We start from the raw sequence: 18,803 nt of genomic DNA on the forward strand, positions 1-18,803 counted from the left end.
GGTCTTCCATGCTGAGGTACTGACAATTACCTGCATGTAAAAAAAGGGAGTGCAAGTCACTGGATTTCAAGTTTAAAAAAAAAAAATGGTAACAAGCATTGACCCAAGGAGAAGAATCTGCGTGTTGTTCTGCGGTGGTCATGGTTTTAGAACTGCGCAATGTCCTGCAGTTGTGTGAGTTGCGTGTGAGAATTTTTCCCTTTGCAGACTGTTGGACCTGGATGAATAGTGAGACGAGAAGAAAAGATAATGACTGTAAAGATGTTATGAAGGGAGTTAAATAACTCTGAGGATTCTCAGAGAACACAAGCAGAAATGTCAGGAGGCTACATGGGGGTTTGCATTTTGTTTCCCTTAACTACTGGTGTTCAGATATTGATCAGTGGAATAAAGTTATTGAGCAGCTGGGAACACCCTGTCCAGAATTCATGAAGAAGCTGCAGCCAACAGTACGGAACTACGTTGAGAACAGACCCAAGTATGCTGGCCTCACTTTCCCCAAACTTTTTCCAGACTCTCTCTTCCCAGCAGACTCGGAACACAACAAACTCAAAGGTATGTCTGACAAAGGGACATGGTTCATGTGCAAAAGCTGCAGTGGAATTAAACCTTTTCCAATTTTTCTTCTCTCTAGTTGCATTCCATTTAATGCACTTAGCTGCAGACCAGTGCCTGCATGGGTTTTGTTTAGCTGAGAGGCAGGCTTTGGAAATGGTTTTTGGAGATCCTGGTGTTTGAGCAGCCAAGGGAATATAATCACTGATGCACTGAGAATATTCCCATGGTGTTCCATGTGATGATCCTGTGCTACAAGGAATTGAGGTGTTCCTTTGTCACTGTCGAGGCAGGACGGGGATGAGAAGACTGACCAGAAGGCTGTGAGAGTAAAACTCCAATTTATTCAAAATACACTGCTCTTTCATACAGAGCTTCGTGAGGACCAACTCCATTGGTTCTGAAGTGAAAACAACCTACACCATTGGCACAGAGTGCTTGACGCACAGTGATAGAACTTAACTATAAACAATGTGAAAAACAAGAGAGATAAAGAATTATTTACATTATTCTCCAGCTCTTTCCCAGGCTTCTGCCTGGATAGAAACTCTCGTTTCTCTCTTTGACTGAATCTGAGTCCCACGTTCCTTTACTCTTATTCTTGAACTTGTAACACAAAGGAACAATGGAACTTCCATTGGGAGATCTCAGCACTTGCACTGGCTTTTTTTCAGGTGAAAAATACCAGTTCAGCCAAATGCCTGCCTCATAGCTCTAGCTTTACTAGAAAATAAAAATATATTATCAACATCAGCCAAAATGAAGTAGCCAAGGATTAATATCCACTGGGGTGGATTTCTTCTTTTGAAAAATCCTGTGGGTCACTTAAGATATGTGAAGTAGAAAATTAACTTAATTGCAGTGTGACTAGATATCCCCCTGTAGAAGAAAAATTGCCATGATTTTAATAATGTATTGAAGTATTTTTTCACTTGAATGGGGCATTGAACTTCAATGGGAAAGAGTGATTATTGTGTGCTTAGTACACAGCCCTGGAGCCCCTGCAGACCTGTGCTGTACTGGCTCAGCACCACTCCAGTCCTTGGAGCAACTCACCACAGTGGCATTTAATGTATTTCAATTGCTTACAATTTGCATGTCATTACATGACCCAGAATTTTCTTCCAGTTAACAACTGCTTCATAGCCAAGCTGCTGTCCTGGCTCTGGGAGTAAAGGGAAAGGTCTGGGCAGATGCTTTTGGATACTCAGAATTTTTTACTCCTACCACAACACAAATGAATAATGGAATTTTCCTACATTTGCAGCTAAAGAATAAAAATGTCTGTCAAGCAGTGCTGTTATCCTTTGGGTACAGAAAGAACATAGCATCCTGAATGCCAGTTTGGAAGATATAGCCATGAAGCAAGAAACAGTGCATTCAGGAATCCCTACTTGTGCAGCATTGTATCATCCCATGCCCTGCCTAAATATTTCACCATAATGTAATGTTAGTGGTTTAATTAGACACTCACCCATGTATGATGAGATACCTAATAATATCTTTGCACTTACTGCTCTTTGCAGCTTTTTTCCCTTTCATTGTCTTTTTCATTTACACATCAAATAATTCTGAGCATCCGAGATCTTAGAACACTATATGGTTAATAATAACTAATATAACAGAAATATATGTTGTTACAATTTTTTCACATGGGTTAAGATGTTATATTTTTTACAAACTCCAACTAGGAAAAATCCATTTGGGTAATATAAAGCTGAGTTTGTGGCTTTGTTCTGGCACCATTTGCCTGATAGGAACAATGGAATATATTATCAGGCAAAATAAATCAATGCTGCAATGTAAAATTCAATGTTTGTATGATATATATATATATATATATATATATATATTTGTTTGATATATATATAGATGTATATATATCTATATATATATATGTGCCCCACTGATTTAAATTTCATTACGCAGGACAAACAAGACTCAAGCAGTTCCAAACACTTCCATACCACAAGGGTACAGATTTGAAATTATTGCTTCTAAGGGGATGCCTTAAGATTAGCCTAATCTCTACACCTCATTAAAATGTTTCATGTTTCACAGCAGGTTAGGTGAGAAACTTTAAAACATCCAGAGAAGTGTGGATGTTTTTCTGAGCCAGTCTTAAGAATGCCTGTAAGTTTCAGGTTTGATTTAATAATGCCATGATTTTAGAATTCTTAATTTGAACTTTTGTACTCTGATCCTGGTAATAATCACAGATACATCAAGCATGGGATATTATTCATCCCTCTGTGTGGAATCTGCACATGTGTAAAATGTCACTAAATCTTGTTAGGGAGCTTATGGTGTCAGCCCTGATTTTGGCACCTTTCTAATGAATCAGATCTAAAATGATTACTGAAGAGCTCTTGCTATGAGGAGGCAAGGGAGCAGAAGTACACACACAACCAATCTCTCAAAGGGCTGTGCCACTGCTATTTTCCTACCCCTACTAAGCCTTCTCTGGAGGCAGAGGTTGCTTTGTACTAACGCTGTTTCCCTGCTTCCCTTGTTCCAGCCAGCCAAGCCAGGGACCTCTTATCAAAGATGCTGGTCATTGATCCGGCCAAGAGGATATCAGTAGATGAAGCCTTACAGCATCCATACATTAATGTCTGGTACGACCCAGCAGAGGTGGAGGCGGTAAGTGAGGCAGCACTCCTCCCTTCAGAATGCCAAGCACAAATGGGATTCAGGGATTCCTGCTGCTTTACAGCAGCAGGATAATGAGCATGCTGGAAAGAAACAATGCTGGGACAGCGGTGGTCTGGGGATTGATGTGAAATGGGATCTGTAGGGACAGGATATCTCTCTTTATTAGATTAACTGATAATAGATGGGAGGAACAAAGACACTTCAAGCATATTAAGTCATTTTCTGCTTTCTTCTAGAAAGGATTTTGAATCCACTAGCTCACCTTTTTAGCTATAGAACTTAATCTGGCAAAAGATACTATCTTTCCTTCCAAACCTTTCCATGTGGAAGACAGCAAAAACCACTTTTTATGTCTGTGTTTATATGTAAAGAGGAGGAGAATTAAGCAAAAAATATTTGGGATTCTGAAAAAAATATCCTGAAGTCAGAATTCAGAAAAAGCTTAGCAGGACATAATTTTTTCCACAAAATGAAAGAGGGGCACAGGTGTTTTCCTGGGCTGTGGTTTAATGTACAGTATCATGTACACTGTGTACAAACAGAAATGTGTTTTTTCTTCTAATCCTGTCATGCTCTCTGTAAGACTTGGTGAGGCTGGTGTTAACAGGGATAAGTGTAATCTGTCAGCACTTCAGTAACATGGTATAAAATGTATGGTATAATGGGTATAGGCATAAATTCAGAAAGGTGCCTGTATGAAATATATAATATTAATATATAATATATAATACCCTGTATGAAATATATGAAAACAGGTTCAGAAATCTGATTTAGTCACCATAGGAAATGAAGACCTTGTAAAATTAAATCACTTCTGTTTAGTGATACGCTCCAATTCAGTCTGTGCTCTTGAAAGTGCAGTAAACTTCAAAAGTAAATTGAATGTTCGAACCCCTATGAAATTTCCAGCACATGGGATTTTTTCAGAGGATGTTATTTAGGAGTACTTTATAGGGCTTTATTTTGCCAATCTCATTTTCAGAGGGAAACTTAAATTGGAAGACTTTTCACAATGAAATTATAAATTATAAATATCCATCTGTTCATGCTGATATACCTTTAGTGGTTAGCTATAAGTAATTTACTAATAATTTTCTGGAGAAAAAAATAAAACAATTATTGTAGAATATTGGTGGTTTTCTGTTCTTGCTCAGAAGGGTGTTCTACAGCAAGTACTCCACTGAGATATCTGCCCTTTTACAACTACAGAAGAGTTAGGATCAAATTCAGTAAATATTTCCTAACGCCACGGGCAATAGGGAAATTACTCATCTCATGTATTTTTGTTGGATCTTACCAAATAGATAGCAGGCTTGGAATTTAGAAGACTTCTAAAAGCATCCAACAAATTAGCTGTTGGAAAGGTAGATACTTTTGCTTATTCCTTTAATAATCTGACTCTGTAAATTTGACTATACTGAACAAAACCACAGTAGTTATAATAGGGTACAACTGAACAAAGAATAGTATTTGAATGGCATTTCAAAGCCTAAAAATGGCCATGTGGCTCTTTAATGTTGAATTTGCAGCATAATGAGACTCTATGAGGCAACCCTGCTCTTTCACAGACTACCCTACAGATGTGCAGCCAAGGAACCTGACATGAAAGCAATGGGAAAATTAGTGACAGAGTTGTGCTTGGTCACTTGCATAATGCTTAACTTCCCACTATTTTTCCTGGTTTTCCCACTGGGATTTAGAAGCCTGCAGTGTGTTGCATCTGCCCATGCTCACTGCACTTTTTTTTTTTTGTAATACCTGATAAGCACTTTTCCACAGAAGTCTTTCATCATGTAGCTAAAGGTTTGGTAGTGTTGGTAGTGGGATGTTTTAGGATTTTTTTAAGTTCTCCCATATTGTGATATGAGACAGAATTCCTTCCACTATCAGTAATCCTGTACAGTAGGAATAACAGAAATTAGGATACAAAGATATTAAACAAGATGATATTTTCAGCCAGTATAGCACTGGAGAGGGGGGAATTAGGTAACTTCTGCTCTCTAGTTAGATTCCTCCTTCTCCCCACTAAATGGCTTCATCAAAAGCAGCCAGACATCTGTACAGAGTCCATTTCATTCAGGAGCATGAGAGGACAGGTAACTGAAAGCATTTAATGTGACAGGAATTTTGAAGTGAGCTGTTGCAGCATTTTTAAATGTCAGCATGTGCTGGAGTAGAGAATGCAGAGCACTGAAGCTGGTTCAGGGACTAAGCAGAGAATTTGGTGTCGAAGTTTAACCTGGAGGTAACAACCCTCAGTGTCTGCTCAGATTTACAGCATTATAAATGTGAGGGAAACAGATAAAACAGCCCTTCCCAGTTAAAAAGCAGACTAGTGAGACAGGTACAGTCTCTTTTTATAGTCTATTATAAGTTTATGGTCTTTCAGAGACTGTGTGGGGGAAATAAAACTATTATATCTTGTTCTAATGTCTCTAATGTTTGCCAGTCTTGGCAAACACTGTGCACAAATGGGAAGTGCTGGGAATGCAATACTCTTTCCCCCACAATGTGTCCCAGCATTAAACTCTTCTGGTGACCCTAAAAGCCAAGTATGATTCCCTGACCCAGAGAGGAAGATCAGCTGTTATTATATGTAGGACTTGCTATTCACCAGCCATGGGAGGTTACTCAAACAGTGCTGTGGCTCTCCCACAGAACTTCTGCATGAAATAAACCTCAGCCAAAGCACGCTGTATCTCTGAAACAGCGTCATACTCACAGCTAGAAACAGGCCTTGCACAGCTTTTGAGGTTACCTGTGGATTTTGGATTTACAGAGAATTCTTGTGGCTAACCTAGGTAGTTTGTCAGGTTCTTTTAAGTACACACAGTTTGCCACAGTATCTCTGATGAGAAAGTCACAGTGTGAGGTTCCCCAGAGCACACACCATTGTTCTGAAATTATTTTGAATAGCATTACAGTTAAGATAATTTCTGTGTTCAGCCAATGACAACTAAAATATGTGTTTTTAAAAAGTAGGAGAACATGCAGAACATGAACAGGAGAACACGTATGGCTCGGGTTGTGTGGAATTCCCAGATGTTGAAATCTGTTATCAATCTTCACACCTAGTATAAATGTAGGGAAACAAAAGTTCACAGGGCAAAAGTATTATTTACTAATACTATACAGGAAGTCTGCTGTAAAATCAGAATTGGAACTTACAGAACTTACTTCTCTGTTTTATTCTTTAGTTCAAGACTCTTCTAGAAGTTTGGGGGGGTTTTTTTTGGGGTTTTTTTTGCACAACTGTCTCAGTTCCACAAATATTATGTTTATTGTTTTTATGTTTATTACTTTGATGTTAGAATATATAGCTATATAACAGCACTTTGGACTATTATATGAATAAATGACACACATGATACCTATTCTCCCTCCAATTGCTCTGGTTCTGTTTTCTGGAAAGAAGAGGTTTCCAATATCTCTTATGTCTACATGCAGACTATCCTGTTTATTGTAGATAATCTCAGTATCTCCCTGATGACATATTAGCTTCTCTGTTTTCCTGTCTGAAAATTCTGTGCTTGAGACTGTTTTCAATTACCCAGCTGCTTTTTTTTCCTTGAAGCTGCTATATATTCTCACCCTTCTTTGAGATGATTTGTGAATAAATCCTGAATCTGGTATTTAATCTTTCATATCTATCCTAATGTTTATGCCTGTTCGCAGGTCACTGGGTTTGATCAAATTGCAAACAAAATGGATTCCTACACATTGCTTTAGCACAGAAAAGTTATTCCTTTTGCTGTTGGTATATTCAAAGAAACCATTAATGTCATATTGGATTCCATTTTGGAACATTTTGAATGTATGTATGATGTCATATTGATTCCTACTTGGGAAAACTTGTTCCATTTCATGGGAACAAATCCAGTAGCAAAATTTGCTGTAGATTATTATGTGATGTTTCTGTTAACTGGTTTCAAAATTTGTCTTGAACTTTCCTGTACCCGCAGTTATTGTTTGTTATCTGATATGTGCCGTCCATTAGAAGAGAGATTTCTATGAATCAGAAAGATCAGGTGTTAAAAATATTCCTTTCAAGCATTCCTCTATGTTTGACAGTATTTTACAGCAGTGATAGATTTTATGGAATTTTATTCACTGTAACTCATACAGCTTTCATTCTTGGTTTTATTTTCTTAGAATTTATATTTCACTGGCGTATTTCTGCATCTAGGACCATCCACAGGGGGCTGAGTTGTGAATTATCATTCATTTTTCTGTGCATGCCAATCTGTGTATTCCCTTCTATTAATGTGATTCTGTTTCCAGTGTTACTAATGAAAAAAACACTTGGTTTATGGTTCTCAGTCTGAGGTCCAGGACAGAAACTGCTGCTGTATTGTCTTAGCCATATATAGACTATCTATAACTAACTGACCAGCTGTTAAATACAATTTTTAAAAATTAGATTGTCAGAATTTAAAAAGAAAAAAAATCACCGACCTCTTCTTTTACTTGTGAGTGCTAAGCATCCATTATGATGGAGAAGCACTTTGGAGAGCTCTGTGACCTTGGCAAACACACTTCAAAGAAGGCGTAACCTTCACTGCATGACATAAGCAAGGCTGTCAGGCTGTGCATCTTTTCTGCTCTTCTTTTCTCTTGGTCAGCTCTGTATGTACAGATGTTGTATAGAAAGTCCTTGATGAGTTGCCACATTTTTTAGCACTCGGTTACAGGGCTTGGTTTTCTGCTCAGAGATTGATGGTGTGCATCTGTTGTCTCACAAAAGAAGTGTACAGCTCTGCCTTGTGCACAGGCACAGATACTTCCTCAACAACATCTATCCGTTCATAGCTGATTGATTACAGAAGCTGAACACAGCTTCTGCAAAAGTTCATGTCAGTGAGGAGGAATGGTTAGAGGAGAAGGAGTCATTTTTTTTCTTATTTTTCTTCTTTGAACCAAATCTTTTAATCTTTTTCCAGCTTGCTTGTTGTATCTTCAAGCTGTTCAGTCATCTGTGTGTAGCCCAGTAATCTTGACTCCTGCTGCATGGCATCCTTACGATCCAGCTGTTCAGAAATAGCTCAGTCTATGATTTTGTTGATGCACATAATGTGTGGAGTTTTCCAAAAGCCTCTGCAGAAAATCCAAGGAACAAATGGGCCCAGAGTCATCTCTCCTTCCATATCCATAGCTGAGATCATCCCTAGCCCACTGTGGAATCCCTTGGCAATACAGAGTGAAATCCCAAGCACTTTCTAATAAAGAGATGCCAGACCTCTAGTGACAAGCACACATGTGTACTTGGGCTTGCACGGCAAAAATAAATATATGAATGGTATCAGTAACACAATTTAGGTTGCAGCAAAGCATCAAGGAATTTTTGTATTCACTTGTTATAAGGACCTAAGCTATTTAACAAGATGTTTAACCTCACACCATTAATGTTTGCATTCTCAGTCCCTCTTTTATGTGCATTATCTTGCTAATTCCATCGGTGCTCCCACAACTGCCCCAGACCCTGCAATTCTGGGAAGAGATGCAGACTCAGGCCTTACTCTGCCAAGCTTTCTAAAAACAGCTCATCCCAAGGTCTCCACTGTGCTGGCACCACCCCTGCAGAGATGGCAGGATTTGCTTGAGTGTGAGTTCCAGCCCATTCCCTTTGCCTTCTAGCACTGGCATACAAACTGATCTGTTTTGTTTGGGAAAGTGAGAATTACATTGGTTTCAACATATGTTTTGTTTTTTTCTCTAGTGTAAAGCTTCCCCTCTCTGAATATTAGAATGGTATTTAACAAACCCAGTAGTCTCTTGCTGTTTACAAACATAACCCCCCCCTTGTTTTTTGTGTATTTTGCTTATTGGTTTGTTTTTTGGTTGGTTTTGTGTGTTTGTTTGCCCTTTTTTTTTCAAGAAAGAGACTCATGTTAGGGTTTTTTTTTTAATTTTTATTATGTCAAATGAATGTTACATTTAATACAAAAATATTTTGAAAATCAATTTGTAAACTGGCAAAGCCAAGAGCCATTGAAACAACAGGGGGGTGTTTTAGCACCTGCAAGAAAAATATAATACGTTCCTTTGCTTCCGCATCCAAAAATAGATTGTATTCTTTGTTAGTGTTAGCAATGCAACTGCTTGCAAATCAATCTATTTTGGGGAGAAAATGGCTGCCTTAAACTGAAGCTAGATGCTGCCACCCATAGGATTGATGCACACCCTGCCTTGATTTGATGCTACTTGAACTCAGCACTTTTTCTGAGACTTTCAGAATTGCAGAATCCGCTGGGTTGGAAAAGACCACGGAGATCATCAAGTCCAACCTATGACCTTATACCACCTTATCAACTAAACATGGCACCAAGTGCCACACCCAGTCTGTTTTCAGACACCTAAAAAAAGTAAACTATCTCATTTGGCATGTGCAGTATGAAGGGTTTATAAGAACACCTATAACACTGCAGCTGCATCCACATGGAAAGTTAATGATTATGAACTCAGTCATTTTCTAAGATGTTTGATTTAGGTAGCAAAGTCAGTTTTAGGCAAAGCTTTGCACCAAGACTAAAATCAGGTGCCCAGGAGGGCGTGGGTATGGCAGCTACTCTGATTGTTCCATTGCTGACACAATTCTTTCTTATTATCTTTAAAAACCTCCAAACCTCCCTCTAATTTTAGAAATTGTTTTTTTAAAAAAGCCACAAAACAAGTTAGCAGAAAAGGGGTGGTCAGCATGTAAGGGATAACAATATATTGATAACAGTGTACTAAGCTTTGTGGTTCTCCTATGAGAATTAATGAGAATTGTGGGAAAATAAATTCTCAAAATAGCTTTGGTATTCTCAGCTCATTTCTGTGCTTTGAATCAATAAAAAGGTGAGGACTCAGGGAATTTTGATGGGAAAGCTTCCCTTCTCCCAGAGTGAAGCACAGGCCTGGCCTCTCAGCAGAGCTCCATTGGACTATGCCCTGCACAGGCTTTAGAGTGGTTACAGACCCTGCCTCTGTGAAGGGCAGGGATTTATTCATGCTACTGTCTTGCTGCATATTTGTTACCCTTGGCTCCCTCATGCCTGCCCAGAGCCATGTCTCATAGCTGTGGGTTCTGCTAACTCACAAGTAAAAAGTCTGCAACGTCAGCGCTGGCAGAGCAGTAGAATGCTGTGCAGGTGCAGCTCCTGGCATCCTGCAGTATGTGAAGGACAGCTTGGTTACTCTCCTTTGTTTGGCTCCAGAGAAAAATAGGAGCTCGGTACTGAGTGAGATTATTGTGGGCTCTCTCCCTGGAAAATGCCTTTGTTTCCAGAGTGTATTAATCTAGGCAATGACTAATGATGATTTTCTTGGTGCTTATTAGCCAATTACCCCAGCTTAAGATGTAGCTGAAATAAATTAGAAAATAAATAAGCCAAAGGTTCTGTGGTTCTGTGAATTGAGAACAGGTGCATCTGATCACTTGTTCCTTTTGATTATGCAATTTGTGTTTGGGAATTAAAGTAGTAAATTAAATCTATCCTTTTACTTCTGTCTGGGGGAGAAAAACTTGTAATTCTCTTGGAGGTGTAAAAAGAGTGTTTATACTTGGTAGAAGCAATTTTACCCCCACCTATGCTTTTTTGTAGGCTTTTCCCTGAAGCTTTTAGAAAGCTACTTTCAGGATATTCTTGTCCAGTTTGGTTTGCCTGTTCCCTTTGCACCTGGCAGAGAAGAGGTGGCTCTGTCACTGTGGTTCAGCTGCAGCTCAGCCAAACACTTCCTCTGCTGCTCCTGTAAATCCCTCAATTTTCTTGGCTTGGCCAGCTTTCTCTGGTAGGAAATGCATGCTCCAGGGCTGGCTGAGTGGCTGAACAGGAGCCCAGCAGGCTCAGCTGGGGGAGTGGAGCTTACTTATCACACCCCACTGGTCAGTGGGGAGGATCACCTGTACTCTGGTACATCCAGCTCTGTGACAACACCGTCATCAGGGGCACAGAATCCCCACAGAGGTTGTGCTGATCTTGGTGGCATCAGGACTCTCTGGAAAGGAATGAGAAGGGTGTTTATGATGAATAAAAGAACAGCTGCACTGGTCTGGGACTCAGACTCTTACAGGGCTGTGTCTTTGCTGATATAACAAAACCTCAGGTACCCATGTTGGGGTCTGGCACTCACTTTAATTCATGATGTGTTTCTTTAGCACCTTCTCAGGTATGAGACTTGGTAATCTATAACTTCACTTAATCCCTTTATCTTCAGCCCTGATACAAATGGCATGCTGGGGAAACATCCCTTCTTTTCAATGAACTTGTCCAGTTCAGCTATCATGTAATTTTCCATGTCACTGAGCTATTACTTTTTCAGTTGTATTTGTAGCATGCAAATGGCTTAATGGACTGATGGAGTTAGATTCCTGAGAGAAAATTTCTAAATTCTTACAGATTCAGGGAAACATCTTGGTAAATATGCATTTAATAGGAGGATGTTTTGAAGGGGACACAACGGCAAGTGCCCAAGATGGAAGTCAGAGGAAATATATCTGAGCAAGAAGAGCATTGTGGATCTTGTTTCCATCTTCATTATGTAATCTTTCCTCAGATGCTGGGGCTTCTTGGTAGAAGGAAGGAGGGGAAAGTCTTCTGCCTTCCTTGGCTGCTGTTTTTGGCAGACAGCATCAGGAGAGGCAATGAACATATGACTTAGTTGCCCAATAAAAGCAGGTGTTCAGGCTTCCTGAAATTCTAGGTGCCTGTGTCTCAGTAAATTCCAGTTACACTCAGTTGTCTGATGCTCCCATCAACTAAAAGAAACACAATAAAATAAAAAAAACCCAAAACTTTCTGTCCAAAGTAAAGTTAGATAAAAAAACATACTGTAAGTATTAGTAATTTGGAATATGGATTAGAAACTGTGGCAGGGAGACCTAGTTAAAAATTAGAGTTATTTTGTAAAGTTTGTATAGCAGCAAATCTAAGGAGCAAATTAAAGATTAATATGTTAATGTTACTACTAATTAATCAAGACTGATATTTGGTATTTTGACAGTACCTCTCTGCTGGTACAAATAATTTGGGTGTAAAGTTTCAGGGCTCAGTACAAGCACAATGACGTTATTGATGTGGGTTTTATTTCAACTGCAGCTATGCCTCCTTTTTAAGAAAGGAAAACAGAGAAGTATGTTGATTTCTTCTACAAAAAGAGTTGACTTCCAGAAGTGTTAATCTCCTTAATATTCAAATGTGTTTCAGATGTTTTTGCATGTACAGGATGGATTGCAAAGAGAGAGAGGAGAAATTATCTTTAATTAAGTAATTAGTCCAGATTATTTACAGTATAATAGACAATTGACTAAACAGCTGTGTTTCTTTCCTGCAGCCTCCTCCTCAGATATATGATAAACAGCTGGATGAAAGGGAACATACAATCGAGGAATGGAAAGGTAATTGCAGTTTAGAATTACACGGGAAGGGGTCTTTTAGTGACAAAATAGCAAAACCAACAAAAATATGGAAACTGTTCAGAGGGCTATCATTATCTACATAGGTTAATGTTAACTCAGGAGGTTGGATTCCAATGCTTCACTGAAATCCAGGGACATCATCTGGAGGGCAGAATACTGTTCAGCAAGGCAGTGCATCAGAATTTTAGCCACAGTAAAAGGTGCTGTGATATTGTGCTGCGGCTCTTCTAGATAAAGCAGCATTAAACAGTTCTCCTGCTCTGGTTGAATCCCATTTGTCTCCATTCATCTCCAAAAGGAGATGAGAGGAGAGGAGGGGAATGGAAGAGAGAGGTCTTAGGTGAGTAGAGCTGTCAGACTTGGGAAGACAAGGCAGGGCAGACCTAGGAAGCTCAGGGCTACAGCATATTGTGCTAGTTGTTTTGTTCCTGATCACAGGCACTGGCCTCTGTCAGTAACTGTCACAATTCTCTCTTCCAGAACTCATCTACAAAGAAGTAATGAATTCTGAAGAAAAGACTAAAAATGGCGTAGTAAAAGGACAGCCTTCTCCTTCAGGTACTCGGCCCCATTGAATAACCTTGACATGTGTTCTGTACTGGCAAAGAGAGAATGGAGATTGCTGAAGGGCTTAGGCTACACTTGCAGTTATGCAGCCAATAAGAAGTTTTTATGAGATCCAGTGCTTTTAATGGGTTGACTTTTATTAATTGTACTCCAGCATCATGTTAATAGCATACTTAAAAAATTATCTTCCTGCTATTTGAGAGAGAGTTGTGCTGGTATTGTCTGTGGTTACAGATTATATTCCTCTGAGTGTGGAGATTTCTCTCACACTAGTATTTTCATACTGCTTATGGGTGGATAACTGGAGCAATACTTTGCTAATTAAAACAAGCAAAATTGGTGATGCTAACACGTTAATCTCTTGGACACAGAGCACTGCACATGGGACCCCTACCCCAGCCCCAGGTAGGTGTCTGGTACTAATCTGGTAGTCTGTCCTCTCAGAAGTCCAATCACATTAGAACAGCTGGCTGACAACACTTGATGACACTGCAGCAGGAAGGGAAAGTTGTCTTCAACCACTGACTCTTAAAGTCCTGTCACAAAAAAAAAAAAAAAAAAAAAAACCACAAAAAAAAAAAAACACAACTAATTTTTTTCTGAGTAAAATTCACATCAGCAGTCTTTTCACAGAAATGCAAATTGCCACTTCCAGTACACAGAAATACATATTTGTGAAGGTAGTTTCACTGGCAAGCTTGAAGTGCCCAGATTTTGAGCACAGTGTTCCAGCAGTAATTATGAGTAAAACTGCCTTTCCTTAAAGCATAATCATTTAACTCCATGTTCTCTGCATATCTTCAGAGAGAATTTTTTTATCACTCTCATTTTTCACTTGGTGCTGAGCCAAAGTAATGTTAGAACAAGAATGCATCACTAGCAACTGACAGGACAAGGAGAAACATGGCAATAATGAAGGGATTTAATAAAGTGCTGGGTGGTGATGTTGGAGCACAAGCCCTGCACCTGGATTTTGACACGAATGAAGTAATATGTTGGAAATAATCCACTGTATTCTTGCCAAGTAGCAAAGAACAGAACTTGCAGATTTAATTTACTGAACTAATGGTGCCACCACTGAAAAGAAATCTGGGGCCCTAAAAATTATCTGATAAATCCTCATTCTTAATTTTTTCTCCCTTGCAGAATTGTGGCTGCAGGTTGATTTATTATCAAGAAACTTGGTAGTTGCATGTTTCAGGAATTAACTACCATGAGATTTCTTTATCAATTTCATATTCTGTTTTTGCTATGTGGAAGGTTTTTATTGTTTATCTAAAACATTTTCAAACATACAAAATTGTAATTTTTTACCCAACATTTATTCTATTTCCCTTTGACTGTTTCTTGAATGTTAGGCACCAACAAGTTCAGAAAATATTTTGAACTGCTCTCAGATGAGGCCGTTTCATGAAACAGTAGATTTCCTTTTTCTTCACTTTGTGTGCCTGACTTAAATTTTCAGCTGAATGAAATAATGGAAGAAATAGGTAAACCACCAGTTTTGAGCATAAGGAAAACAAGAGAGACTCGTTGGTTGGTGCTGTTGGCAAGAATTCAGAAAGCTGAGATTTATCAGAAAGCTCTATCAATAATCATGGCAAGCAAGCTGGAGCTTAGTTTCCATGATTACTTGATCAGAGTTTTGGGGGAGACTGCTGAAGCTGACAGCATGAGGGATAATAATTGCTCATTGATAGAGCCACTTAGAGTGCCTGTGTATCAGGGTGTCAATCTCTTTTCTGTGAAGAATTGGTTAGTACAACATACCAGCTTGGAAACTGAAGTACCTGCCCCTCATGCTTATGTTCAATGAACAAAATCAACAGCGTAAAAAATTGTTCTCAGCAGAGGCTACTTCTGCCTGTCCAGACAAAAAGTGTTTCTGTTACTAGCAAACAGCAGCATTTGAAAAAAAAAAATTAATACAAAGCTGTAGATTATTTAGAATTAAACTTAAATTCTGTCCATATTATCTAACCTCCTCTCACACTCTCCCCTAGCCTTCACTACCCAGCTGTAGTTTTATACATAACATTTTTAACTGTCTTGTCCTTTCTGGGTACAGAGTATAGTAAATAACACAGATCTTAGTGCAGCTTATTTTTAGCATTCCCCTTTCTAGGTGAAACTGGATCTTTTATTCTATGTTTCCTGCCTTTTTCTTGCTGTCTGATTTGCCATCACCCAGGAACTACTGGACACCTTTGCTAGTAGGACACCTCTTCTGTCATGTGCAGACTCTAAATTAAGCAGCTGATGGACTTGCCAAGCACTGTGACACTTGATACCAAGAGCTGCTATTTACACAATTTATGAGAAGCTGAACAGATCCCCAATACAGACACTGGGCTTTTTTGGAAACTGCAAAAGCTGCAGTTCTCCTTTCAGTTTTTTACCCCCAAATCTGTGTCACTTCACAGCTGAAGTCTCAGAGGTGCTTCCATTGGTGCTATTTAATAGCGCTTCTCAGGAGCCCTCTCAGGAAGGAATCCCTTTTTACAGCACACAAGCTGATGTGTGCTTTAAAAGAGAAGCTGTCAAAGCAATAGCAGAGCCAGGAACAGATCCCAGGAGCTGTTTCTCACCTGCTCTAACCTTTAGCATTTTTTCTCAATCCTGCAGCCAGTAAGAAGCTTCCTGCCAAACAGTAACTTCATAAATGGGGCTCCTTTTCTCTCTTGAGTGCACCTCTGTCATATCTGCACTGTCTTACCTGGCACACATCCCTCCAGGAGCAAACTGGTGTAGCACAGCAAATGGAGCATTCCTTACAGAATCACAAAGTTGGAAGAGACCTTCAAGATCATCAAGTCCAACCTGTTCCCTGACACCTCAACTAAATCATGGCACCGAGTGCCACATCCAGTCTTTTTCTAAATATATTCAAGGATGGTGACTCCACCACCTCCCCAGACAGACCATTCCAGTACTTTATCACCCTTTTTGTGTGGAAACTTTTTCCTAATATCCAACCTATATTTCCTTAGTGCAGCTTGAGACTGTGTCCTCTGGTTCTGACATTTGCTGCCTGGTGAAAGAAACCAAACCCCACCTGACTACAGCCACCTCTCAGGAAGGTGTAGAGAGTGATAAGGTCACCCCTGACTCTCCTTTTCTCCAGGCTAAACACCCCCAGCTCCCTCAGCTGTTCCTCACTGGGTTTGTGTTCCAAGCCCCTCACCAGCCCCGTTGCCTCCTCTGGATTTGCTCAAGTGTCTCAACATCCTTCCCAAACTGAGGGCCCAGAACTGGACACAGCACTCGAGGTGTGCCCTCACCAGTGCCAAGTGCAGGGGAAGGGTGACCTCCCTGCTCCTGCTGGCCACACCATTCCTGGCACAGGCCAGGAGCCTTTGGCCTCCTTGGCCACCAGGGCACACTGCTGGCTCATGTTCAGCCAGCTGTCACTGCAACCCCAGGTCCCTTTCTGCCTGGGCACTGTGCAGCCACACCGTCCCCAGTCTATAACGCTGCAGGGGTTATTGTGGCCAAAATGCAGGACTTGGCACTTGGACTTAGTAAACTTCATCTTGTTAGACTCTGCCCATCCATCCAACCATTCCAGATCTCTCTGCAGAGCCCTTCTCCCTTCCAACAGATCGACACACGCTCCCAGTTTAGTGTCATCTGCAAATTCACTAACAAAGGACTCAATCCCCTCATCCATGTTATCAGTGAAGACACTGAACAGAACTGGCCCCAGCACAGAGCCCTGAGGGACACCACTGGTGCCTGGCCCCAGCTGGGTGGGACAGCTTTGTTTGGGCTTCTGAGTGTTACTGCCCAAGTTCTGCTTTGTGCTGCTGAGCTCTTTAATTCTGTCATTGAGGTTTAGCGTGGTTTCATTTGTTTTTGTGGATACTTTGTGAGTCTGGGTGCTTTGGGGATGCAGCAGGAGTTGTCACATCTATGCATTGTGTCATGTGGAATTGTGCTGAAAGCTGGGAATAGCCATAAAAGTGCAGTTTGCAGAAACTCGTGGGCTGCACTGATAGAACATCATAGCAGGGTTTATTGAATTCAGTGGTGCTGAATCAGACAGTGTAACAAAATCTTCAACCATACAATTTCTGCAGCTATTTCTTCAGTTATTTTGCCTGGCTAAGTTGAGTGCACATTCATCAAAGAAAGCAGCAGTTTGATCAAAAGCTAATTGAACCTACTGGAATTTTTTCCATTTTATTCTTAGGACAGCATCCATGACTTAATGGCAGGCTTCTGCCCAGCATGGTAAACATAGAAAAGTAATATATTGTTTAGTCATTAATATGAATTAATTCAGTCATATTTTGACTACCCATAAATGCATTTGTCTTGACTGATTAGTATTTTCATAAAATGCCACATGATTAAATAACAAGTAAACATGAAGTAACAGTATTGTACGGAATTATGAGGTACACATAAATAACCCTTTGAAAAGCACAGTTTCTTACAGAGAGGATGGATGATTGCTGTCTGCAGTCACCAGTCAGACTTCATTGAGATTGCTCTTTTTGCAGCACTTACAAAATTAACTATTTTATTTTCCAAATGTATCAGGAGGGTAAATGAATTTAATTGGTTCCGATGCCATAATGTATAACTAGAACAGCAGAAAGCAGTTCCCATATGGAGCTCTAAATGTGAGCATATCTGTCTCTGTTTTGTGCATATTTACAGTGGTTATGTATAAAGGGAAGAAAAAGCTGAGGAATATAGAATAGTGGTTGGAAGTATGGTAGGGTGGCTTGTTTTCTCAAATTAATGTTTTTATTGCAAACTGAAAAGTGACAAAAATCATTTTCTTTTGCCCATAGCAGCATATACTTTGCCTAGGTTGTAGAGATAACTTTTAATTTCTGTATTAGGAATGTATGAGTTGTGTAGTTTTACTGGATAATAGATGTTCATTTCTAGCCAAATCTGTAAAAGTTGGCTGAGGACACTTTTCAGACAGAAGAATAAAATGGCATCTATCTGCAGATCATTTATTTGTTACCTGCCTAGCTGTAATTTCTAGCTATGCAAGATCATACAAAATTTTATTATAATACATTTTATTATCATGAACATTTAATGAGAATTAATGTATCCCTCTCAAACTGAAGACAGTGCTAATTTTGGTATTAAGAGAACAAAATATCACCTGGAAGTTAAATGGAAAAAAAAAATCCAATCAAACAGGCTTATGCTACTCTGCAAACTTTAGTTTGAGCTGAGGTTAATGAGCAGTAACAGTTAAGAAGTCATAGGTGTGCAATAAGTACATCCTTTACATATCTCTGTATTTGTCATTCAGTTGTCTGAATTTATGAGACAGATAATTTCTGATAATATTCAGGGATGTGATGAATGTTCAGTTGCATTGATGATAATCTCAGGAAGGTTTATTGTTCATTTCATAAAGTCAAAGTGATTTTTGGCATAATGTCTGGTACCATCATAATTTTAGAGAGGTAAAGAGGTGAGGTAAACTTGGATGTACAAAAACACAGACGTAGCTGAAATCCTGGGCTTAGTTGCCTAATCCTTAGTAAGAGAAAGAAACCACTCTGCATTTCCACTGGGTGATTTGATCCCACCCGCTCTATTAAACTGCCACTAAGAGAACTGGAATTTTATGAGAAGAATATGGAGGAATAGG

General features: G+C 39.5%; 1 protein-coding gene across 9 annotated transcripts in view; it reads left to right on the top strand.

The window, feature by feature from the left end:
- The window catches only part of MAPK10 (mitogen-activated protein kinase 10), a 146,622-nt gene that overhangs the window by 120,042 nt on the left and 7,777 nt on the right, over positions 1-18,803 (top strand). For all 9 annotated transcript variants that reach the window (XM_077782998.1, XM_077783003.1, XM_077783001.1 and 6 more), the window contains 4 exons: positions 373-555; positions 3,074-3,198; positions 12,523-12,586; positions 13,088-13,165. In XM_077782998.1, the coding sequence (XP_077639124.1) occupies positions 373-555; positions 3,074-3,198; positions 12,523-12,586; positions 13,088-13,165 (450 nt within the window). The remainder of the gene's footprint in view (positions 1-372; positions 556-3,073; positions 3,199-12,522; positions 12,587-13,087; positions 13,166-18,803) is intronic.

This window comes from Lonchura striata, chromosome 4, assembly GCF_046129695.1.
Source record: "Lonchura striata isolate bLonStr1 chromosome 4, bLonStr1.mat, whole genome shotgun sequence".
Classification (NCBI taxonomy): Eukaryota; Metazoa; Chordata; class Aves; order Passeriformes; family Estrildidae; genus Lonchura; species Lonchura striata.